This window comes from Ciconia boyciana, chromosome 22 (genome assembly GCF_034638445.1).
Source record: "Ciconia boyciana chromosome 22, ASM3463844v1, whole genome shotgun sequence".
NCBI lineage: Eukaryota > Metazoa > Chordata > Aves > Ciconiiformes > Ciconiidae > Ciconia > Ciconia boyciana.
Genome location: NC_132955.1, coordinates 6,848,419 through 6,873,376, shown reverse-complemented (window position 1 = coordinate 6,873,376; position 24,958 = coordinate 6,848,419). Strand labels below are relative to the sequence as shown.

Below are 24,958 nucleotides of genomic sequence, written 5' to 3'. Positions count from 1 at the left end.
CCGTGCCTCGCCTGCTCTGTCTGTCCACCCTTCTGCCCATTTCTTCCTCTGTCAACATTGGTACCAGTATCTTCCAGGTGCAATTAGCACTGCTCAGGCCCAAACTCATGCTGTGCCTTAGGTCTCAGGCTGTGACCCATCATTGCTCCCACCTTCCCTGTGCTCTAATCTGAACTAAGCACCACGACCCCATTGAAGCAACAGGCATTTTTGACACCTGCAATTCCCATCCGAGGCCTCTCTCCTACTAATCTGCTACCAGGCTGGTGAGGGAGGGGCAAAAAGGATCCTGAGTTGGGATGTGAGGAAGCAAAGAGTCATCTTGGCCCATGTATGGGTGAGGGGGAGCTCCATACCTTGGAGGAAGGGAAGATGGAGGTGCCCAGGTTTTTTCACAAGGTCCTTACAGCTCACTTTATGCTCTTTCCCACACAGAAGCTGTCTTCAACCAAAGAGTCAAGATGAGGAAAAGTGGCATCCTGAGCAAACGGTATATGCATAGGGGTGAGTCGGGGCCAGAAGGGTGGCATCTGTGAGCAGTGGAGATGTTAGCTGGGAGAGCAATGTGGGAAGGAACTGATTTCTTGGGTGGTTGACAGGGAGGCACACGTCACCATGTTCTGGGAACTCAGGGCATGGCCTCTGGTCAGCCTTCACTTTTTCTGGTTGGCATAGCACAAGATGTTTTTGTGAGTGTGATTCATCTCACCCATAGTGCTGAAAGCTTTGCAGGGAAACCATCACGAACTGGGAGGATGATGCAGAAGAGATGTCTACTACTGTGGGATGGGGGGCAGCACTCCTCAGTGCTACGACCTACTGTGGTGCTAAATCATCCCCTACTGAGTTGTGTTGTGATACCTAGGTACATCGCTTGATTGGTGAGTTCCATCATCCCCTCCAGGTGAACTATACCATCTTCTGTACACCGTCCCCTTCCAAGACATTACAGCAACCCCCATGAAGGTCTTATATGTTCCTTTGCTAAGTGTCACTCTATTCCTACTACAGTGTTACGCCATTCTTGACTAAGACACTACTCCAACGCATTTTACCATCAGGTTTGATGCACCACGGATGCCAAACCTTGCCCTAATACGAGATGCTTTTAATCTCAAACCAAGGGCAAAGGCATGGAGAAGGTTGCCTTTCCATGCACTGCTGTCATAACAGGAAGGGGGGTCATCAAAGCCATCTTCCAACCAAATTCCAAGGTACACATTGTTGGCCTCAAATAAACCATACGCTACAAGTATGACAGGTGAGAAAGGGAGGTCAGTGAGAAACATCTCCACTGCTGACAATGAAAAGGAGATGAGGTGTCTTCCTGTGACTCTACCTTTAATGCCATGCTAAGTGCCCTTGGTATGGTCCCCCCTTCCCTTCCAGTAGTCCAAAATGCGTAGTATATCTGCTGAAGCTGAAAATCAAGCTGATCTCTTTTGGAGCATTAGTCTCAGAGCAGGTGGTGGGACCTGCTCCTATCTCTGAGATGTTTGAGGTCTGAAGGTTTGAGGAGCTGCAGGGCACCTCCTGCCATTTGTGTGAAGCTCTGTTGTGGGACTGTCTCACGCTATGTGCTGGGGGACAGACAGACTCCTCTCAATGCCATGGTAGGCCTGAACTAAGGTGAAGCATGGCACATTTAGGAGATCTGAGGGCACAGCTGCCGTGTGCGTTGGACAGAAGGGGACTTAGAGAGAGATGAGGAACTGTGGTCTAAGGGAACCATGTTGACAGCCTCAGGGACCTTTCATTGCTCTTTGTCAGCTTCTGCAGCTGGCATTTCTGTGGCAGGTTTGGACACGCAACTGTTTCCCACTACAAGCAGACCCCTCAAATTTAAAGTTTCCGACGTGCAACCAGGGAGTCTGACAGCTGTTGTGTCTTCCTCAGGCTTATTCCAGAGGGGCATATGGTTCTTTTCTTCCTACCACAACGTGGAGCTGGAAACTGTGACAGTAAATGTAACCATCCAGGACTTTGTAGCCGATGTGGTGTCTGAGCTGCTTTTCCGCAATACGCAGCAAGTCTCTGAGGAGACCATGTTCATCTTTCCTGTGGACTCTGACACTGTTGTACACACCTTCTACGCTACCATGGGGGACACTCGTATTGAAGCAATGCTCTGGGAGAAGGAGGAGGTACTGGGATTGTGGTGGGAAGGGGTGGTCTGCAGACTGGGGTGAAGGGTGGAGGTGAGAGAATGGAATCCTGTGGAGACCTCAGTGACACATTTTTCTCCCTCTGTGGCAGGCCCAGCAGCTGTGCAAAGCCACTTCAGGCATGGAGAATTTAAGATACCTGCAGGACCAGTGGGATCTTTGGGGTCCTGTCTTCGCTTGTTTCTTGGGGACACTGCCGCCTAACAGGGAGGTGACCATCAGCCTGTGCTATGTCCAGGAGCTGCCGCTGCAGCCTGATGGAGCTGCCCAGTTTTGCTGGCCACGCGAGCTCTTCCCCCGGGCAGCATACATTAGTGAGTGATCCCCCAGGTGCATCCCCTGGGGAGGAACACATAACTCCCCAGCATCCCTCCGGGGGGGGACGACACCCCCATAGCCGCACGTGTGCCTCAGTGAGAGAATCTGAATATTCCCCCTTGCACCTCACAGTCAGGAACTCCACGGGTCTCCCCACATATCCCACAGCAAGAGATCCCCACAGATCCCTATACAAACCACAGCGTGAGTCTACAGATTCACCACCACCACCCCCCACTAAGCACCACAGCGAGGGATGTCTCAGATGTCACATTTCCCCCTACCAACGACAGACAGTACCCCACCATAGCTGTCTGCTGCCCTAGGGTCTCTTCTTTCACCTTCTCACACCTCCTTCTCACTGCAGGCTATATCTCTTCTGAGGAGGAGATGTCCAAAAACCTGCACTTCAGCATCTGTCTGAAGTCAGCCCATGGTGTGTCCCATATAGCCATTAACAGCAGCCACACCCCTCTGCAATACACAGCTCCAGACGAGACGTCTGCTAAGGTACGGCCCTGCCAGATGCTAGAGTCCCAAAGGGGGAGAGGAGGGAAGGGTCTGCAGCTTGCTGACACTCCTTAGGACTCCTCAATCCTTTTATTTGGTTCTCTTTCCTCTCCACACCCTACTTGTCCTCAGGTCTCCTTGAAATTGCCACCCTGGTTTCATGGTGATCTGCACTTGCTGGTGTATTACAGAGGGTCTCCCACTCTCAGTGCTGTGGTGGAGAGGAGAGATCCCAAAGCCCCACCTGGTGAGCGAGGAGGGTGGAAGTGGGCATTAGGGAGAGGGTGTCAGGGAGACTGGGGGGATCTAAGGGGCTTTTCAGGCAATAGTTCAGAGCTGAGGGCTATGTGGAGGACAAAAGCACAGGGACAGGGAAGGGGGCTCCAACCTAAAAATCCTCCTTGTTTCCCCCCCCACACACTCCAGGCTCTGTGCTGGGAGACCCTGTGGTGATGGTGACGCTGATGCCCAGCATTCCTGAGGTGGTGCCCAGTCCGGGCCAGCTTGGAGAATTCCTTTTTCTCATGGACCGCAGCCTCTTCCAGGATGCACAGGTACCACCGGAGGAGGTCTTCAGGGTGGATTTTCCACACCGGTCGTGCCCCGCTGGTGGGGATAGAGGCAAGCTGCTTCACGTGGGCAGATGTTCTGCCTAGCTTCCCCATCTGAGCTCTGCCCATCCTTCCATCTGTCCCCAGAACACACTGCTCTTCCTCCTCAAGAGTTTGCCTCTGGGCTGTTACTTCAACATCTACAGTTTTGGGGCCACTTTCAAAGCCTTCTATCCGTGAGTTGGGGGTGACGATGGGGCAGGGCCAAGGGGTAAGCAGAGTATGACTTTTCTAAGTGAAACTATGGGACAAGCTCTTGCCGGAGGGCAGTTGTGTGGCTGGATATGCTGGGGGCAGTGAGAGGGTAAGTCAGTCCTCTTTCCAGGGTGCTTCTGTAGCACTGGTAGTGAGGTAGGGCTTTTCTCAGGAGTGGCCATGTGAGGGTAGCCGTGGGCCAGGTCCTCCCCTCTCTGACACTCTGGGTGCCCTCCCACAGGCAGAGTGTGGAATACACACAGGAAAGCATGGACAATGCAGTGGGGCGCATCTCCTCCATTCGCCCTGATCTGGGGGGCTGTGACCTGTTGGGCCTCCTAAGGTCTATCTACAGCACTCCTCCTCTTCATGGGCACCCCCGCCAGGTATCAGGGGCCAAAGGGTTATGGGGAGGGGAATGGGTGTAAACAATGGGGTAAAGGTGGACTTCAGGGCTCAGGGTGAGATATTCTGCTGCTGTTTGCACCGGGAGTTGGCAGGCGGGGGTGCGTCCTCGTGGCAGAAGGTGACACCATCTTTGGGGTGGGCAGCGTGGGAGGGCTTCTGTGGAATTTGCCTGCACTTGGGGAAGGCGGATCTTCCTTGTGGGGTGCCTCTTTGTTCTAAGAGGTGTCCTGGTGTTAATGAAAGGAGACACGCAATCTCTTTTCCTGTTTCAAGGCCAGTGGGTGCGAGGGGGTAAGGGAGCAAACTGGGATGGCTTCCTGCATTTTAGGAGGGTGTATTTCCTCGACGGGGGTGCCCAGCCCTGGCAATCTTTGTTTCCCCTCCTCTCCCCCTCAGCTTTTCATCTTCATCCAAAGGAAGATCTCCAGTGAAGAGGAAGCTGTCATGGCTGAGGTCTACCGTTACCGGGACCACCACCGGTAATGGGGGAGCCCTGTTCCTGTCCCCTAGCATGCTAATTCACAACCTTCCTCTCCCCCTGACTGTCAGAGACCTTCAAACATTCTCCCACATCCTAGTCTGCCCCAGATCTTCTCTTTACCTCAATGGAACTTCAGCAGCAACCCCCCACACACACTTTCCTCTCTCACTCACTAAGACTGCCTATACCCTTCACCTAGTGGGTCTCCTCTCCCAGTCTTCCCCTGCTCTTCTCAGCACTCTTCCTCTTCCCCCTCACCCTGCAATACCTCAACGTGCTCTGCGGGCCCAAAACCCATTCTCACGCTCTCCCTGTCCAGCAGGCAATGTCTCTCACCCCAGAGTGAACGGGAAAACTCTGAGTCAGTTTCATTTCTACGATTAGAAGCATTCTTACCTCTCCAGACTTTGTCCTTTGTACCACTCTTGTCCTTCGTGCCTCTCACCTTTGCCCCATCTCTAACCTCCCCCTCTTTTCCTGTACAGGTGTTTCTGTTTTCCTACTAACAGATGTGACAGCTTCAACCTTTCCCAGGCCATGGCCCTGGAGACCAAAGGTGAATGTGTGTGCATCCACTCTAGGATGGACATGACATCCGAGGTAATGACCCAGGTACCCCTCTGCTCTATTCAATACCTCCCATGGCTCTCCTTGACATGCAAGGCAACCCAAATATCACCACCCATTCCAACTCAGAGACCCCCTCCAACTTGCCCCCCACCCAGAACTGGGAGGGAGCCCAAGTAGTCTGTGCTCTCTGCTTCCCCTCACCAGGCAGTGAAATGCCTGCAGCAGGCTCTGCAGCCTCTGGCAAGTGGGATCTCACTACATTGGGACCTTCCACCGGGCCTGGAGGTGTCAATGATCAGAAAAGCTCCTGAGATGATCTTCCAGGGACATCAGAGCTCCATCTATGCCCAGATCCATGGGCAAGCACAGGTGAGAGTGCTCCAGGAACCATATGCACTGGGGCAGGGCTTTCTGGAAGGTAAAGGACCTACTCCCTGTCTCACCTTCCCAGCACTGAGAGTCCTTCACCTCCACTAGACCTGAGAGAGACCATGATCAGGGCTCTGCGAACCCCTTCTTTCCCCTGGAGACACCACTGCTTCTGCTCCAACCATGGACATCTACTACCTTAGCAGAGCAGGGAGGGAACCTAGGTAGCTAGGCTGCCTGCGCCTTGCAGATGAACATTTCTGTCTGACTCTTTCCCTTGTGTCACCAGGATCCAGAGGTGGGGGAGGGAGCCGTGACCCTTCAGTACCACGTGGGCAGCCAGTCCTTCGATTACACACTCAGGTTCTCACTGTCCCCATCATCAGACGACAGGTGAGAGGGTAACACACTTGCCCACGAGGCAGAGTGGCATTGGCAAGGTCTGGAGGAGGGATAGCAGGTGTCCTTCGCTTGCATCCTTCCCACTGTTAGCCTGAGGTGGGAAGAGAATCTGGGCATCCAGTGCTCCCCCCTTGTCCCCTCTGCCCTGACCTTGGGAGAGGACCGGGGTGACCATTACCCCACTGCCCCCTCCTCTTTACTCCACATGTCCCATGCCCCTCCCCGAGGTGGAACCAAGGACTAACTCCCTGCCCCTGCAGGCTGCCTGTGCACCGCATGGCCATGATGCACCTGCTGTGGAAACTGGCCTGGGAGGGGACAAGCAGGGCAGAGAAGGACATCTGGCACAAGGCGGTTAAGTCCAGCCTCAGCCTGGGGGTTCCGTCCCCCTTCACATCCAGTGTGGCAGTACGCACAAAACAGAGGGATGCCTGGCACCGTGGTAAGGCCAGAAACGGTGGAGGTAGGACTGGGAGGGGAAAGCGGGACTTGTTGGTCTGATGCCTCCTCACCATCTGCAGCCCCCTGTCCTGTGGGCTTGACCACCCTTTTGCCCATCTCTAATGCCCATGAGTCTAACCCCCATCTCCCTGCCTCTCTCCCCAGATTCTTTGCCTCCAGACTCCTCTGTGTTGTTCTCTCCCTCTTGCAACCTGGTTCCTTGCCAGCTGCTCTGCTTGCGTGGCTTCAGGCCTGTGTGGTTCAAGTCCACCAAGTTTTGGATGGTCCAGAAGTGCCAGTTCTGTCTTGAGACGCTTGGTCGCAAAGCCTCTGACACGGAGGCACTGACCCAGCTTTCAGCATCCTGTAAAGGTAAAGAGAAGCTCCTTAGCTGAGCATTCTCAAAATGTGTTGGACTAGGGTTGAACTCTCTTTTCAGCATTTATCTTCTCATCAGACTTCCTGATTGCCATTGTGCTGGGGGTGGATGGAGTGACAGACAAAGCAAACTCCTACGTCTCAACTCTGGGCTGGAAACTAAGACTCAAATGCCTTAATACTTCCCTGAAGTAACCTTATCCTTGTCTCCAAGTATCCTCAACTCCATACACAAACACTAAGCTTGTCACAAAATATCTGTATGAATCTTTAGCTTTACCCTCATACAGTTCAGCAGAAAAGAGCCAGCTAGCAGAGACATAGCCATTCGCACAGCAGTTTCCAGGCTTCCTCTGCTTCCAGCCTTCTGCTTGTCCAGGGTTCATCTTCTGATCTCCAGGGATCACCTGCTGGGAACTTCTCGTGATTGCTGTTAATGAGGAGAGTTAACTTCTGTAGACTTGTGCTTCAGTCATCTCTAATGGTCAGCTTCTGTTGGCTGTTTCCTAATTAGGGAGGGTCTATGCTTACTGTCTTCGACAGACTTCTAATGGTGGGAGCAGGTGTCAAGCACTTTTTCAGCTGGTGTTTGGGAAGCAGCTGTGTATCAAGTAGGCAAGAACATAGAGCTAGCTAACAGAGATGTAGCAGTTTTCTCAGCAGTTAGTGCAGCAGGGGTGCAGAGGCATCCAGTAACCGTTCAGGCCTGTGTGGGGCTGAGCGAAGGTTGTGCAGCACGCCACACAACACCCTCTCCAGCGCTAACTGGTGCATTTGCTCTTGGTACATTGGAAGCCTCAGTCCAGACAGAGCGTAAAAGGAAGATAGTGCTGTCTAGGTCTTGAGCTGAAGAGAGAGGCTGGTACTTCACCGTGGGGCCAGGGCCGAAGTGTCCTCCTCTGTGGGAGGTATGTTCTGGTCAAGGCTCAGACTTGCTAACTGAAGGAGCTAAAAGGAAGAAGTGAGCATGCCATCAGGGCGAGTGATGAGGAGATTGTCCTGGTCTTTGTGGAAAGTCAGCGGAGAAAAAGCCTGAGCTATGTGAAGCAAGGAGGATGGGACCTCTGGAGGCCGTAGTCAAAATGGGGAAAGGTGGAGGCTTGTGGCTTCTGACAACAGGGGAAGGCTCCTGCTCGACCTGCAGACCTGCAACTTCAGACTAGGTATAGTGCCTGGCCACTGGTGAGGCCTGTCAGGGGAGGCATCCAGAGCCAGCTGAGCCTGAACCTAGTGTCCATGCAGAGGGGAAAAGCATGTGATGGTTACTGGAAACTCTCTGCTGCAGGGGATGGAGGCACGCAGCTGCCAACCCCACCTTACGCTTCAGGAGGAGGTGTGTTGCTCATCAGAGGCCAGGGCCGAAGAAGCTGCAGAGACTGCCAAGGCTTGTCTGGCCCTTGGACTATTACCCATTAATAGTGGTCCATATTACCCACTAATAGTGCTGTCCATATGTGGACAGCAATGACACTACCAGGGATAACCTGGAGCATATTGTGTGCGATTATGGAGCCCTGGGGGAGAGGCTGAAGGGCATGGGGGCCCACATGGTGTTCCTCAGTCCTTCCAGTGAAAGGGAAAGGACTGGTAGAAATGGAGTCATCCTGCAGATCAACAACTGACTGCATGGCTGGTGTCACAGGCAGGACTTTTACTACTATGACTGCAGGAGCCTCTCTGAGGAACAAGGGTTACTGAAAAGGAACAGGATTCATCTGACCTTGTGGACAAAAGTGCCTTTGCAAACAGGCTTGCAAATCTAGCAAGGAGGGCTGTAAAGTAGGTGTGTAGCCTTGAGGAAGGGCTACAGCAATCTGAAGAAAAGTGAGGGCACAAGGGGCCGAGCAGACGGGTTTAGGGGACAGGATGACAGGGAAGGCTCTCACACTTCCCCTGAAAAAGCTGCATGACTTGGGGGCCATCTCAAATGCCTGTACAGAAATGCAAGGAGCGTGGGGAGCAGAAAGGAGGAAATCTGCACAGCTGCAGAACCATGATCTCTTTAGGATGATATAGACCTGGTGGGGTAATTCTCAAGCTTGGAGTCCTGCAATGCATGGATACAGGCTTTTCAGGAAAGACAGGGTGGGAAGCTAAGAAGGAGGGGTTGCATTTGATGCAAAGGAGTGGCTTGAGTGCATGGAGATTTACTGGTTCATCACCTGTCCCAAGGAAGAGAGCTCGTGAGTAAGGATCAGATGACAGGTCCGCACAGGTGATGTTGACCCACTGGATCAAGAAGAGGAGGTAGATGAAGCCATCTTTAGGCAGCTGGAGAACACCTCACAGTCACAGATCTTGACACTCCTGGACAGTTTTAACAAAGCCCAGTATCTGCGTGAAAGGCAATCTGGCTGTGTGCAAGAAATCCAGGAGGTTGCTGTTACGTACTGAAGCCTATTTTGTGATGCAGGTGCTTCATGAACCAGCTAGGAGAGATGTTCTCTTTGACCTGCTACTCACAAACAAGGAGGAACTTGTTGAAGGTGTGCAGGTCAAGGGCAGCCTTCGCTGCAGCAATCATGAGACTGGAGTTCACAATCCTGAGAGGAGTGAGCAAGACAAACAGCAGAATTACAGCTGATGGACTTCAGAAGAACAGATTTTGCCTTGTTCAGGATCCCGTGGGAAACTGTTGTGGAGGGCAAAGGGTCCAACACAGCTGGCTGATCTTCCAGGACCCAATCCTCTGAGATCCAGAATGGTCCAGTCCAGTGGCAGAAATTCGAGGAAGTGTGCCAGAAGGCCAGCACAGATGGACATAGAGTTCCTTAGTCAGATCAAACACAAAAAGGAAGTATGCAAAGGTGGAAGCAGAGACAGGCTACTTGACAGCAATACAAAGACATTGCCCAGACATGTAGAAATGGAGTTACGAACGCCAAAGCTCAGCTGGAGTTGAAATTTGCAAGGCAGGTGAAGGACAAGAGGAAAAGCATCTCTAAGCACATTGACAGCAAAAGGAAGCCTAAGGCGAGTGTGGGCATCTTGCTCAGTGGTGCAGGGGACTCATTGACAAAGGATGTGGAAAAGGCTGTCATAGTCTCGAACTTCTGGGGCCCAGTTTTAACTGGTAAGGTTTTCCCTCAGGTCTACCATGTCTCTGAGTCTCCCAGCAGTGTCTTCCTGAGGGAAGCAGTACCCACAGTAGAAGAAGATAGTTAGGAATCATGTAGGCCGGTTAGACCTACACAAGTCCATGGGATCAGGTGCATCCAAGAGTGCCAAAGGAGTTGGCTGATGCCACTGCAAGGCAGTGACTCTATCATCTTCAAAGGATCATGGCAACTGGGAGAGGTTCCTGATGACTGGAAAACAGTCAGACATCTCACCCATCTTCAAGAAGGGGAGGAAGAAGAGTTCAGGGACCTACAGGCTGGTCAGCCTCCCTGAGTCCCTAGGAAGGATATGGAGCAAATCCTCTTAGAAGGACCATCCCATATGGGTTTATAAAAAGTAAATCATGCCTGACCAGCCTCACTGCTTTCTCGGATGAGGTAACTGGCACTGTGGACAAGAGAAGGGCAGTGGAGTCTGTGTACCCTGACTTTAGCACGGCCTTTGACAATCTCCCAAACTCTCCTTATCATCAGATTGATGAGATATTGGCTGGGTTAAGTGAACAATAAGGCTGGTGGAAAATTGGCTAGACTGCTGGGCTCAAAGAGCCGTTATGAGCAGTTCAGAGTCCAGCTGGTGGCCAAAACCCAGTGCAATTCCAGAGGGATCTCTCATGGTAACAGTACTGTTTAACATCTTCATTAATGACCTGGACATTAATGGACAGAGTGCACTCCTAGCAAGTTTATGAACACCACCAAATTGGGAGCAGTGGGTGCGTGCTCAGTACAGCGGAGGGCAGGGACAGGCTGGAGAAGTGGCCTGACAGGTACCGCGTGAGCATTCAATAAAAACAAATGCGAAGTCTTGCATCAGGAATGGATGAGGAATGGAATAACCCTATGCAACAGTACAGACCCAGGGCACACACGCTCAAGGAAGCAGCTCTACAGAAAAGGATCTTGGGGTCCTAGCAGACAATCAGTTGAACAGAAGTCAGCAGCGTGCCCTTGCAACAAAGAAAGCCAACCGCATCCTGGGCTGTATTAACAAGAGTGTAGCCACTAGGTGCAGGGAGGTGATCCTTCCTCTCTATTCAGCACCGTTTGCTGGCATGCATTGTGGGGTATTGTGTCCAACTTCTGCTTCCATTACAAGAAAGGCATTGACATACTGGAACGAATCTAGTGGAGGGCCACTAAACTAAGCGGGCTGAGCAGCTGGCACGTGAGGAGAGGCTGAGAGAGCTGGGTTTGTTCATCTTTAAGAGGATACCTTATTTCTGCCTACAGCTGGCTGACTGGAGGAAAAGAGAAAGAAGCCAGAGGCAGACTCTTCTTGGAAGTGCACAGCATTAGGATAAGAGGCAACAGACACAAGTTGGAACATGGGAAATGCTGAATGGGCATGAGGACAATTTTTTTTTGTCTTTAATCATAAGGATAATCAAAAACTGGTGGAATCTCCATCCTTAGAGCTTTTCAAGACTTGACTATGCATGTGCCTGAGTGAGCTGTTCTAATGAGACCTGCTTTGAGTAGGGATTTGGATGAGATAACTTCCAGAGGTCCGTTCCAACCTCTGTATACCTTTAGGCCAGCCTTAAATGACCCCTAGTTCTGCCTCAACTACTCTGTGCCCAAGTGCTTCTTTTTCTGCCCGCAAAAGCTCTTAAATCTGCTCTGGAACTGAGCCATGCCTGGGACTCTAATGCCCATGGGCTGTGCTTGACCCTCCTCACCTTCACTCTCTTGTGATCCAGTGCTGCTGTAGCTCCAAAGAAGTCTTAGGTCTTGGAATGTGGAAAGGAAGAGCTCATACTGAGCTCTTACTGGGTTTGAGAGTGGATGATGGAGAAGGACCCCCTGTGCGGCCCTCAACGGTGAACATGAGCCACAATGGGGGAAGTGGCAGGAAGGATGCTCATGGCATTAGTGGCTAAGTGGCATTAGTGATGCTCATGGGCGGAATTAAGGGTGTTCAGAGAGAATTACGCTGAGTAAACTGGAGCATATAGGACAGATTTTAGGATACTTATGAGGGGCTGGGAAGATCTGAGGATGCTCTGGGAGGCCTGGAAATAGTTCGGGATGCTTGTGGAGGACTGGAAAAAATTGGGAAAGTCCAGAGAGGATGCAGGACAGTTAAGTATACCTGGAGAAGGCAGAATTTAAGGTTACTAGCCGTTGCCTATCTCATATGAGCTGTGCGAATATTTCTGTCTTCCAGAGCGGGAGCCTTCTCCTGAAGAGCAGGTGATGGAAGAACTGCCAGCATTTAACATCAGTTGGGACTGGACAATTTCACCACTGTCAACAAGATTGTGTGACTTCTCCGGGCTCAGGGTAGTGGTGGCACTCCAGAAAGCAAATGGCTCCTGGGCCCTCACCGCAGCCCTGGCCTCTGCCTTGGGGCTCAGCAAGGCTGACGTTGAGGGACAAAGGCCCAGTGAGGTAAGCAGATCAGGGGCAGGAGTGGGGTACTGCCACGAGCTGAACCTTCCTCTGCTCCAAGTTTCCAGTCTGAGCTGAACTGAGAGGAAGAGATCAAAGCAGTTGGGATATTGAGCATCTCTGCTTGTGGAAGGGGGGTGTGGAGGGTGTGGCGTGGAATCAGCAGAGGTATCTGGGAGCTTTCTGATTTTGATGATTTCAGAAGCTTAGAGAGTTTGTGTGTATGTGTGGAGGTCTTACTTTTTCCACGTGCTGGTTTAGGCCTGATCTTTCTTTTGATTTCTTCCCCTTGACTGTTCTGTTTTCCCCCTCAGGATGTGCAGCCAGCTGCCTGGGCCACAATTTTGGCCTTAGTCTGGTTGCACCAGTATAAGTGGAAGGTGTCTTGGTCAGAGCTTCTGGAGGCCAAAGCTTGTAGGTGGCTGCGGGACCAAGCTGGTAAGAAGATCTTGCTGGGAGGAGTCACACTCTGGGCCTTTCCCACCAAATCCACAGCTGACACCCATTGGCCCATGTTCCTCTTTCCCACTGCTCCTGTACGGCAGTCTATGAGACTGTCAATACACATTGTATTCCCTTACTGAACTGTGGTCCCCCTCTACTTTTTCTCTCTGCTTGCAGAGGTCCAGTTGGATGAATGTCTGGAGGCAGCAAATTCCCTGTTTGGCTGCTTTGTGGAGCCCACCATCTTCAGGATTTGAACTTGCCCCGCTACTGGGGGTGGGCAAGAACCTGGGTGAGAACACAGCCAGGACAGCTGACCCAAAGTGGCCACAGGGGTATATCACATACCATTAACATCACGCCCTTGTGGGACTACTGCAGGAGTGAGTGGCTGGGTGGGTGCTTAGTTGCTGTCCAGGGCCAACCCACCACAGCTGGCTTGTTCACACGTTTGCTCTCCGCCATAATATGAGAGTTTCCACTGGGTTCTGAAAAATAACCCTAAATACACATGCTAAACTGCTTCATTTTTCCACATTCTGCTTTTCTCTGAGGTTTATGCAAATAGTCATCTGCTCAAAATACCAGATCTCGGGGAGAAGAATCCTGTTCAGATACTACAGAAAAACACCTTCTTCGTGAATTTGTCTGTCTGTCTCCCTCTCGCCCTCCCTCCCTCCCTCCCTCCGTCCCTTTCTTCCTGTTTTTTGTAGAAATGTAAGACCAATGTTATTTGTGTTTGCAGGCATTGATTCACTCATCCTCACAAGCTAGAGGACTTTTTTTTTTTTTTTTTTTAAAAAAAGAACGGTTTGTCAAATAAAGGGATGGATTTCATTGTATCACTGCAGTGCCCAGTGCCATTTCAGCTGTTCTGAGGTATCTGAAACGCCTGCCAGATAGGAGGCAGGATATAAAGGACTGATTTTCTGAGGTGACAGTTGGAGAGTGAATGGAATACCATGTGGCATGGGATTCAGTTGCCTAAATATGGATGTCTAGTACCATTTATGATGTTCTAGGATTTTCAAGTGTATTGGGTTTACACGACAAGGTTTTGGTAGTGGGGAGGCTGCAGGGGTGACATCTGTGGGAAAAGATTGCCCCATGCCAGTCACAGACGGTTCCAAAGCAGACCCACTGGTGGCCAAAGCTGAGCCAATCAGCAAAGCTGGTGGTGTCCCTGTAAACACGTATTTAAGAAAAGGTAAAAAATGCTACACAGGCAGAGCAGGAGGGAAAAAAAGAGTGAGAACAGCAGTGCAAACACCAAGGTAAGATGGGGAGGAGGAGGTATTTCCCTGCAGCGCATGGTGGAGAAGATGTCCATGCTGCAGCCCATGGAAGACCCTATGCTGGAGCAGATGGATGTTTGCGAAAGGAATTGCAGCCCATGGAGAGGAGACCCATGCTGGAGCAGAAGAAAAGTGTGAGAAAGAAGGAGCACCAGAGAGAAACTGCTATGTATTGATCATAGCCCCCTATCCTCCATCCCCCCTTTATGGATGGTGGGGGTGGGGGGTAGAGGAAGAGTCAGGAGTGAAGTTGAGCCTGGGAATAAGGGGACATGGGAGGAGGGTGTTTTAGTTTTTGTCTTTGTTTCTCACCATCCTACTCTATTTTTAATTGTGAATAAATTATATTAATCTTCCCCAAGTCGAGTCTGTATTGCCCGTGACGGTAATCTCCCTGTCTTTTTCTTGACCCACAAGCTTTTTCGTTTATTTTTGTCCCCCTGTCCTGCTGAGGAAGAGGAGTAAGAGAGCAGCTGCATGGGTGTCTGGCAGCTAGCCAAGGCCAAACCCTAGGAAAAATTAACCATGTTTTAACAGTGGTTACTTTTCTACATCTGCACTTTTTATGGTGACTTTTTGGGCAGTTGAATCTCACACTTAAGATTAGATCAAATTTACCCCATATGCAAGGATGGTTACAGCATCCAGAAATCCGCCAAAATATTAACACAAAGTTGATTTTCTACCCCAGAACCTCTTAATGACTTCCTGGACCTCCTTGTTTCTCAAGCTGTATATGAGGGGATTTACCATTGGGATCACAATTGTATAGCAGGTGGAGAACACTTTATTCAGATTTAGGGAATTATCGGCAGGTGGTAATAGATACATGATAGCAAGGATCCTGTAGAAAGTAGTGATCGGAATGAGGGGAGATGAACAGCAGAAATGGCTTTCTGGAGCCCCATCAGGGCCACAGAAAGTCAAATTCAGCATCAATACAATGATCACCAAGGTGACTGCAAAGCCAGTAATTCAGAGAAGAGCTGCCAGCCCTGCAATAATGTTCTGGTTCATTATAGCTGTATAATGAAGAGGATTACAGATAGCTAAATAGCGATCACACGGCATCATGGCTAGTAGAAGATGTTCAGTGCCTCCCAAGGAGCCAAACATACAACTGTGCAGTACAGTCCCCGAAAGAGAGACTTTTTCTCTGTGAGGAAATTGGTTAGCATCCTAGGAACAGTAATGGTTGTATAGCACATCTCAAGGAAGGAAAGATTGCCCAAGAAAAAATAAATGAGGATGTGGAGGCTTCAGTCCACACGTACGGTAAGAAGGAGAAGGGTGTTCCCAGAAACAACTACAAGATAAAAGAGCAAGGGCAACACAGGGAGCCATCTCTGATGAAAACCCCAGTGGGCTGAATTCTGTCACACAAGTTCAGTTCCTCGGGTCAGCATGCAGAAGGGATCTAGAGGACAGAGACTCAGTCATACGAATGAAAACTCTAGGAACATATGAAGAATTACTACACTGATTTCACTCCGACCTTGGCAAGAGCTTGACATTAAGCAAACTAGATTTTTCTTCTTCACTAAGACAGCATCACTGTCGATGATTTATCCTCCTTCATGGACGGGTTCTCATCATTCAAGTCAGAATTGACCTGTGACCGGTAGTGCCTGGACTTTTCTATAGAGAAGCTGCACTAGAGTAAATTTCCCCTAGTCAGGTATGTTTAGCCATTGAAGTAATTTTCCAGAAATGTCACAGAATCAGTTAGGTTGGAAGGGAACTCTTGAGGTCATCTAGTCCAATTCCCCCCCTGCTCAAGCAGGGTCAGGTAGAACAGGTTCCGAGACTGTGTCTAGTTGGGTTTTGAATATCTCCACAGATGGAAACTCCACGACGCCTTTGCACAACCCGTTCCACTGTTTGACCACCCTCACAGTAAAAATGCTTTTTACTGTGTTCAGCAAGTCACTGTAAGAAAGGCAGTACTCTATTTTTCTTTTATTTTTGTAAGACTACCGCTAAACTCCAAGGTCATATTCCTGAAACTCCCCTGTTGATGTTTGCTTGCACTTCATTTGCCCTTTCTCCCTCCCTTTGATAACAACAAAGAAAACTAACCAGGAGCTTGCCTCAGAATGGACATCAATATCTGATTTTCCATCTCTACAGACTTTTTAGGGTTTGGAAATTTGGCTTAAAGGAGTTCAAATGCAATGATTCTGACTGTAGATACTGGTGTTTTCATTTGCAACCACACAGAGTTATCAGAACTGCTGAAAAATTTCAAACCTTTTTTTTCCCTACTCCATTCAGGACAAAATCTCAGTATGCATAATTTGAGAATGTTTTGATAAAGAAGAAATCAGTCACTCTGAAAGTGGTGCTGGAAGTCAAACCCACAAACACACTTTTTTTTCCCCTGTAGAACTAGCAATATAGAATATACCTAGATTCATGTCGTAGGTGGTGGACAGAGACAGAGTTCACAGTAAGTATTTTTTTCATTCATTTCATTTTTTCATTTTCATACAATGAGTGTAGCATACCAAAAGCACTTGGAGAAAAAAAAAAAAAAAAGATGCATCCCTCACCACTTCGTAGGTTAGCCACGTTTCACTCGTCTTTATTCGAGAAAGTTACATTTTCATAGAATCATAGAATTGTATAGGTTGGAAAAGACCTTTAAGATCATCGGGTCCAACCTTTAACCTAACACTGCCAAGTCCCCCACTACACCATGTCCCTAAGCACCTCAGCTACAGGTCCTTTAAATACCTCCAGGGATGGCGACTCAACCACTTCCCTGGGCAGTCTTTTCCAATGCTTGACAACCTTTTCAGTGAAGAAATTTTTCCTAATATCCAATCTAAACCTCCCCTGGCGGAACTTGAGGCCATTTCCTCTCGTCCTATGGCTTGTTACTTGGGAGAAGAGACCAACACCCACCTTGCTACAACCTCCTTTCAGGTAGTTGTAGGGAGCGATAAGGTCTCCCCTCAGCCTCCTTTCCTCCAGACTAAACAACCCCAGTTCCCTCAGCCGCTCCTCAATAAGACTTGTGCTCTAGACCCTTCACCAGCTTCCTTGCCCGTCTTTGGACAGGCTCCAGCACTTCAATGTCTCTCTGGTAGTGAGGGGCCCAAAACTGAACACGGTATTCAAGGTGCAGCCTCACCAGTGCCGAGTACAGGGGCATGATCACTTCCCTAGTCCTGCTGGCCACGCTATTTCTGATACAAGCCAGGATGCCGTTGGCTTTCTTGGCCACCTGGGCACACTGCCGGCTCATATTCAGGCGGCTGTCAACCACCACGCCCAGGTCCTTTTCTGCTGGGCAGCTTTCCAGCCACTCTTCCCCAAGCCTGTAGCGTTGCATGGGGTTGCTGTGGCCCAAGTGCAGGACCCGGCACTTAACGTTGTTGAACCTCATACAATTGACCTGGGCCCATCGATCCAGCCTGTCCAGGTCCCTCTGTAGAGCCTTCCTACCCTCCCACAGATCAACACTCCCACCCAACTTGGTGTGGTCTGCACACTTACTGAGGGTGCACTCGATCCCTTCGTCCAGATCATTGATAAAGATATTAAACAGAACACCACTTGTGACTGGCCGCCAACTGGATTGAACTCCATTCACCACCACTCTTTGGGCCCGGCCATCCAGCCAGTTTTTTTACCCAGCAAAGAGTACACCCGTCCAAGCCATGAGCAGCCAGTTTCTCCAGGAGAATGCCGTGGGAAACGGTGTCAAAGGCTTTACTGAAGTCTAGGTAGACAACATCCACAGCCTTTCCCTCATCCACTACGTGGGTCATCTTGTCATAAAAAGAGATCAGGTTTGTCAAGCAGGACCTGCCTTTCCTGAACCCATGCTGGCTGAGCCTGATCACCTGGTTGTCCTGTACATGCCATGTGATGGCACTCAAGATGATCCGCTCCATAACCTTCCCTGGCACCGAGGTCAGACTGACAGGCCTGTAGTTCCCCGGATCCTCCTTCTGACCCTTCCTGTTAGGTGGACATCACATTTGCTAACCTCCAGTCAACTGGGACCTTCCCGGTTAGCCAGGACTGCTCACAAATGATTTCCATACACATCCTGAGATGAAACCATCTGAATCTTTCAAATGCCCTTTGTTTTACTTCTAAAAATGAAGATTTCCATGAGTTTAGATGAGACTTGCAGTTGAGATATGGAAATGTAGACATGAAACCTGCGATGAAGTGAGTTCAACAAACGTGCCTGGTCAAAGGTGCCTCTCAAAAACACTTCAGGTTTTAATTCTGGCTAGAAAGGATCAGGGCCAGCCACGTGAAATATTTCAAAGCATAGGGAAAACGCAGAGTGCAACAAGCGTCAAAGCCTTGAACGAATTACCCAGAGCATCTCAAGTAGTGCTCAGTAAAGATATTTAGGGTCTCCTGAAGTGCCCACATGCTATTTTCGATGAAGGCATGAAGAAGGGAAAAATCCAAGTCATGCAGATAAGAGGGAGACTTCCTTTCTCCTTCCAAGATTCCTTTTAATCAGTTTCCTCATGGCTCCTCAAATCTCCTTGTTTTTCATGCTATAGATAGCAGGATTTATTATTGGAGGCAACACAGAGTAGTGCACAGCTATTACGGGTGCCAAGGCTGATGAGAAGGGGGAGATGGGCTTCACGTAAGCAGTACTACCCATACAACTAAACAAAGAGACCACGAGGGGGGGGGGGGGGGGGGCGCCAGATGGAGGAGGCTTTATGATGGCCTTCCTCAGAAGGGATTCTCAACCCTGCCAGTGAAATCTGAACATGGGATGCAACTATAGACATAAAGCAGATGGAAAATAAACAGAGGCTAAAGGCCACAGCCCCAAACCCATGGACATACTTGTCAGAGCAGGACACCTGGAAAAGCTGGGAGACATCACAGAAGAACTGATTGACGTTGCACTGGCAGAAGGTTAACTGGAAAGTGTACATTGTGGAATACAGAAGAACAGTAGCCCACACACTGACTGCCATCTGAAGACAAGCTCTCTTATTAATTTTAGTTTCACAGTGCAGGGGGTTGCCTATGGTAACATAGCAGTCATACACCATGACAGTGAGGATAGCAAAGCAAGCTGGAGTGAAGAAAAGAAAGAAAAATATTTGGGCAACGTATCCAGAGTTGCCCAAAGTTGCCTAAACACAGACCTTGTGTTTAGGATGGAGCTGGCCATGGATCTGGGGACCAGGACAGAGGTGGAGCCAAGCGAAGAAGTACATGGGGCTGTGGAGCTGGTGGTCAAGCACTACAACTCTTATGATGAGAAGGTTCCCAGTCAGAGCAGCCAGGTGAAAAAGGAGAAACACCAGAGAATGAAATATTTGCAGTTCACAGCTATCAGAGAATCCCAGGAGAAGGAATTGGGCCCCCATGCTGTGGTTAGACGTTTCTTGTCATGTTCTCACTGAATCTGGCTTGCGCAGTTAAAGGACATTGATCAGAATTGCAAAGAATAAAGGATGTGAGTTTTCTAACTGGCCACATCACACCTGTAAAATTCCCTTTCAGTGGTACAGAACAAAACCTGTGAAAAGTTTCAGAAAGAAAAAGTTTCTAAGCAGTGGAAGAAGTATAGTTCACTTTCATTTGGTTCTTCTGTTGAGTGAAGAAACATTCTGAGGAAAGAAGCGTTTGCCTGTAAAGAGAATGTGGGGAAATTGAGGTAATGAGAGACAAGTCAGGTGAGATTTTCTAATTTTTTTTTAATCTAGGTATAAATGTCTGTCCTGTGAACTACCTGTGAATCTCACCTGAGCTGGCTTTACAGAGAATCTGAACAGATACTTCTAAGGTTGGAGTCACCTTATTTGACTACAGATGGCTTAGTTAGGTCTAGACATGTTTATTCCTCCATATTGGCAACAAGTGGAAGGTACTAGATAAGCTCAGCTCTCAGGTATAAGCATTTAGGATCATTTTAGGCAAAAGAGTAGCCTCCCTGGCCTTCCTCTTCCACTTCTGATGGTGTAGGTCTCCCACAAGCCCTGTGTCATATCTTCAAACCTAGACATGTATCTGGGATACTCTATGGCTTCTTTCATGGCATTGGTTGCCTATTGTCAGGCAACCGAATGAAGTGAAACTTCACTAACTCTTTTTAGGTCTACTGTGCAGATACACAAATTAGGTGAGGTGAATCCCATTGTTTCTTCTCTTTCACTCTGTACCCTGAGACATACAGACATGCATACACAGGCAGGCAGTCACATGAGGCATATCCCTCCTGGTGTGTCTTCAGACTGGAAGTCCTGCAGGGGTCACAGTATGACAGGTTTTCCAAATTTAAAAAATAAAACAAAACAAAACAAACCAAACCCAAAACAAAACTTAAAAAAGGGACTTAAAATCATAGAATAAATTAGGTTGAAAGAGGCATCTGGAGGTCATCTGGTCCACCTCCCTGCTCATAACAGGGTCAACTGTCAAGTCAGACCCAACTTCAACTTCAAAGTTAAATAAAGTTGCTTAGGGTCATGTCCAGCTGAATTTTCCATATCTCCAGAGACAGAGATTCCTCAATCATGCTGGAAAATCTCTTGCAGTGTTTGGGCGCCCTCATTTCTTGTAAGATTCTCCCCTCCCCCAGTATCTAATCATGATATTCCTTTTTTTACTTTCTCAAAGGAAAGTAAAGTGTGTCTGAAATGACTGCATATTCATTGCTGGGGACGGCAACCATAATTGCTCTCTTTTGATGCTCTTGTTGTTGCTGTTGCTAGATACGTTTCTAAGAAAGTCAGTATCAACACCAATTCTTAAGGCCAAGCTGCCTACATTGTACTCTCCTGAACTAAAACAACTGGTTGGGATTCATGCCTGGCCCTCTATTCCTCTCACCTAACTATGAGGCAGGATTCATAGGGCCTGTTAGGGACATCTGACCAAAGTCTAGATGAAACATGCTTTTTAATGGCGTACTTGCAGACGAATTGAGCTGTGTATAGCAGCACGGGAGCGTCTTCCTTAAACATCCATGTCTCTGGGTAGATGAGACCCACCCAAGAAACCCATTCTGGAAAACCAATGGCTTCAGAGGAAGCAACCTTGATTTCTCTAACCACAGAACAATTGCTCCCAACCGGTCTCTAGACCTTAATAGCAAGAATAACACAGTAAAATAAGATTGAGATGTAAAGGGAAGAGTTTAAGCCAATCACCATCAGTCTTGTGGCACTGTCTGGAATACAGCTCTCTCTTTCTGAAGATATTTCCCTCAACTGGATTTTGGCACTGGGAAGAGTCATGTAGGACATACTCCGTGTAAGGTACAGGCTCTCACCCAAGAGGTTTACTCAGCGAGCAGGAGAATGATGTGCAACAAAGGAACCAAGGGCTGTTACTCATTGGAGGGATGGTCTTATTAGATGCCTGGTCTGATTATTGGGTCATTTCCTTCTGTCAAGCCTAATCTTCACATTCGTGTTTAACTTGAGGTGGGATTCGTGTTACCTCGTAGATACTTTTAGTGAGATTCGGCTCACTTCAGCTTAGATGTCTACGTCTGAATTAGTCCCTTCACAGGCAGTGGTGACTGTCTTTAGAATTACATGTTTAAGTACAGTTCATTTCAGCTAACTTCAGTCTTTGGCAAGGTAGATGTTTGCACCTGAACTAGTCATAGAATTGTAGAATTATTGAATATCCTGAGTTGGACGGGACCCATGAGGATCATTGAGTCCAGCTGCTGACTCCACACAGGGCAACCTAGAAGTTAAACTGTATATCTAAGAGCGTTGTCCAAGCGCTTCTTGAACACTGACAGGCTTGGGGCCATGACCACTTCCCTGGGGAGCTTGGACACCCTCTCAGTGAAGAACTTTTTCCTAATATCCAATCTGAACTTCCCCTGTTGCAACTTTAAGCCATTCCCTCACGTCCTATCACCAGACACCAGAGAAAAAGAAATCAGCACCACCCTCTCCGCTGCCCCTCACGAGGAAGTTGTAGACAGCAATGAGGTCACTCCTCAGTCACCTCTTCTCTAAGCTGAACAGACCTCGTATCCTCAGCCGCTCCTCCTAAGTCCTACCCTCTAGTCCTTTCGCCATCTTTGTTGTCCTCCTTTGGACATATTCTAAGATTTTTTATATCGTTCTTATCTTGTGGAGCCCAAAACTGCACACAGCAGTTGAGGTGAGGCCGCCCCAAGGCTGAGTAGAGTCAAGTCACTCCTGCACCTGCGTGGGAATAGAACATAACAGAAAGCCAACATGAGAGCCACGGTCTTCAGAAACAGCAATTGCAAGCCTAACACAGCACCCTGCAGAGTTTAAAACGTAGCTGTTTAGTCACTTGAATCACTCCTCCACACTCCCTGCATAGTCAAAGATGATAAATAGGTATTTCTTCTCATGGCATCATCTGCTCTGAAACAAAAGTAGGATTCAGTGTTTAGAATCACACACAAAACTTTTGGGATTTCCAACAAATTAAAATGATTCAGCTGCTCAAAATTAGGCCACAGTGACTCCATTCTGTGAGGGTTTGGGGGTGAGGGTGGGAGGAGATGGAAGAGCATGATAATTTACTTTGAGAAAGGAAGATGTGCAATTGTACAGGTAGTTTAGATGAGTTACAGAGCAGATCTTGTGAACAGTCATTTATTTAGATGTAAAGGGATGATAAAACAGATGCACATCTTGCAGTGTATTCACAATAGTACTTGTTGTACCTGATGCAATAAAGAAACAGCAAACATGCCAGTGGTGGCATAACCAACTGGACACCACCAAAACACCTCTCTGGGCTTCTCATCATGTTTGCAAATAAATGTCCCAACCTCTTGGGCGGTGTCTCACACACACACACTTAGATGTGTCCCTTTTCCACAACAGCCTGATTATAAATTATACTCCATAAGCCTACATAAAGCAGAGGGAAGGTGAGATAGAGACATGGGCAGGCAGGCATATGTAAAGTGTTTGCAAGCATTACCCTGGATTTGTTCCGTTACTGATAGATCATTCTGCAAAAGCTGCTGCCATCAGCAAGTCAAAATTACACAGATAATGAAATCTTTAAACGATCTTCCTCAAAAAAAGGTCAATCTTTTCCTCTGATCCCAATGATATAAACTGTCTGTTATTGGAAAATGGAGTGCTCATTACCAAGAACACAGAGGAAGCCTAATGAAGAAAGACTGATCATTTACTTCTGCATAATAGTCTCTGGTCAGTTAATTTTCACATGGCAGCTTTGATGTCATTGTTCGTCATGGTGTAGATGACTGGATTTATCACTGGTGGCAACACAGAATAGAGAAGAGAAGCTGTGAGATCCAGAGCTGATGGGGAGTTGGAGACAGGCTTAAGATAGGCAAAAGAACCAGTGCTAACAAACAAGGAGACCGCGATGAGATGAGGGATGCAGGTTGAAAAAGCTTTACGCTGTTTTTCCCTGACAGGAATTCTCAAGACCATGGTGAAAATCTGAATATAGGACATGCTTATAAAAGCAAAGCAGTTGATAACTAAAAGGAAACTAAACGCAAGAACCCCAACTTCACTAAAGTATGAATCAGAGCAGGAAAGCTTGAGGAGCCATGGCACTTCACAAAAGAACTGGTCAAGGATGTTGGACTTGGAGAAGGATAAATGAAGGACGTTCCCAGTGCGGAGAGCAGAGTAAGGGACGCAGCTGAGCCATGCACTGGCTGCCGTGTGGATGCTAGTAGTCCCCTTCATGATTGTCTTGTAGTAAAGAGGTTTGCAGATGGCAATGTAATGGTCATATGCCATGACAGTGAGTAAAGCAAGATCAGCAGCACCAAAGACATGGAAGAAAAAGACTTGGGCAGCACAGCCAGAATAGGAGATGGCTGTGGTATTCAACAGAAAATGGGCCATGGACTTAGGGAGGGTGACAGAGATGGTTGAAAGGTCTAAGCTGGACAAATTAATCAAGAAGAAGTGCATGGGGGTGTGAAGGTGATTACTGACAGCTATGACCACAATGATGAGAAAGTTTCCCACCATGGCAGCCAGATAAATCCCCAGAAATACCATGAGGTGGAATATCTGCAGTTCTCGAGCATCAGAGAATCCCAGGAGAAGAAACTCCGTCACAGTGCTTTGGTTGGACATTTTCTCTCCAGTGTGTTGGTGACAGCTGTGAAGGGAAAGTCAAGGATTTTGGCTGAGACTCGATGGTCTGCTCCATAGTCTCTCCACTGTCTGAATTTCACAGTTGCCCTAAACACATTTTGCTCACTGAAGACAAAATGCATGAATCCCACATGATGGACCAAACTATAACTCCGAAACAAATCCCCCAGTAATCATAGTTCCATATATCAAATACATGTGTATGCACGTGTATATTTAATATACATAGGTATGTGTACATATATGATATGTATGCCTCTAGTCTACATATGTTTTACATATGCATATTATTTATATTATAAAGACTATATGCTTATCTATATGTATACATGTTTATATAAACACTGTCCATGTTTCTCATATATTTGAACTGTTTCTTATATATTCGTGTATATATACACAAATACTTATATACACATATGTATACATACATACCTATTTATATATATGCATGAGATCCCATAATCTCATTATGAAAACCCAGCGTAACACATTTTTTTCCCCCAGAAATATGTCCAGATACAAACACAAGTCCCAACATGTCTGCAGTGATTCAACATGGAGCTTTCAGAGTATTTCTCCTAATCCCAGCTAGAGCTGACAGTATTATCTTCTTCTGTTTTACATTAATGCCATTACTGTTATTACCTTGAATTAAAATAGCAAACCTAACATGTTGCTCCTTTTGCATGTGTTTCCAAGATGTGAAGCCTCTGTTCCTCTCAAATGGAGCTTCTTTGTGAACAACTCAGTAACGGATC

General features: G+C 48.2%; 2 protein-coding genes across 2 annotated transcripts; one reads left to right on the top strand and one right to left on the bottom strand.

The window, feature by feature from the left end:
* The first annotated feature begins 461 nt into the window (after nucleotides 1-461).
* LOC140662589 (von Willebrand factor A domain-containing protein 5A-like) lies at nucleotides 462-12,998 on the top strand. Its single transcript, XM_072886133.1, is given in 17 exon segments — nucleotides 462-504; nucleotides 1,897-2,144; nucleotides 2,257-2,479; nucleotides 2,851-2,993; nucleotides 3,126-3,240; nucleotides 3,420-3,547; nucleotides 3,692-3,780; nucleotides 4,041-4,185; nucleotides 4,604-4,686; nucleotides 5,174-5,288; nucleotides 5,463-5,627; nucleotides 5,917-6,020; nucleotides 6,290-6,471; nucleotides 6,636-6,842; nucleotides 12,138-12,361; nucleotides 12,676-12,867; nucleotides 12,870-12,998. Coding segments are annotated over 17 exon segments (2,535 nt in total).
* A 10,278-nt stretch (nucleotides 12,999-23,276) lies between these two features.
* LOC140662330 (olfactory receptor 14I1-like) lies at nucleotides 23,277-24,176 on the bottom strand. Its single transcript, XM_072885670.1, has one exon. The coding sequence runs from the start codon at nucleotides 24,174-24,176 to the stop codon at nucleotides 23,277-23,279; it is 900 nt and encodes a 299-aa protein (XP_072741771.1).
* Between the last annotated feature and the right edge of the window lie 782 nt (nucleotides 24,177-24,958).

Coding starts and splice junctions, on each gene's coding strand:
- LOC140662330 (XM_072885670.1), bottom strand. CDS start 24,176: ATGTCCAACCAAAGCACTGTGACGGAGTTTCTTCTCCTGGGATTCTCT.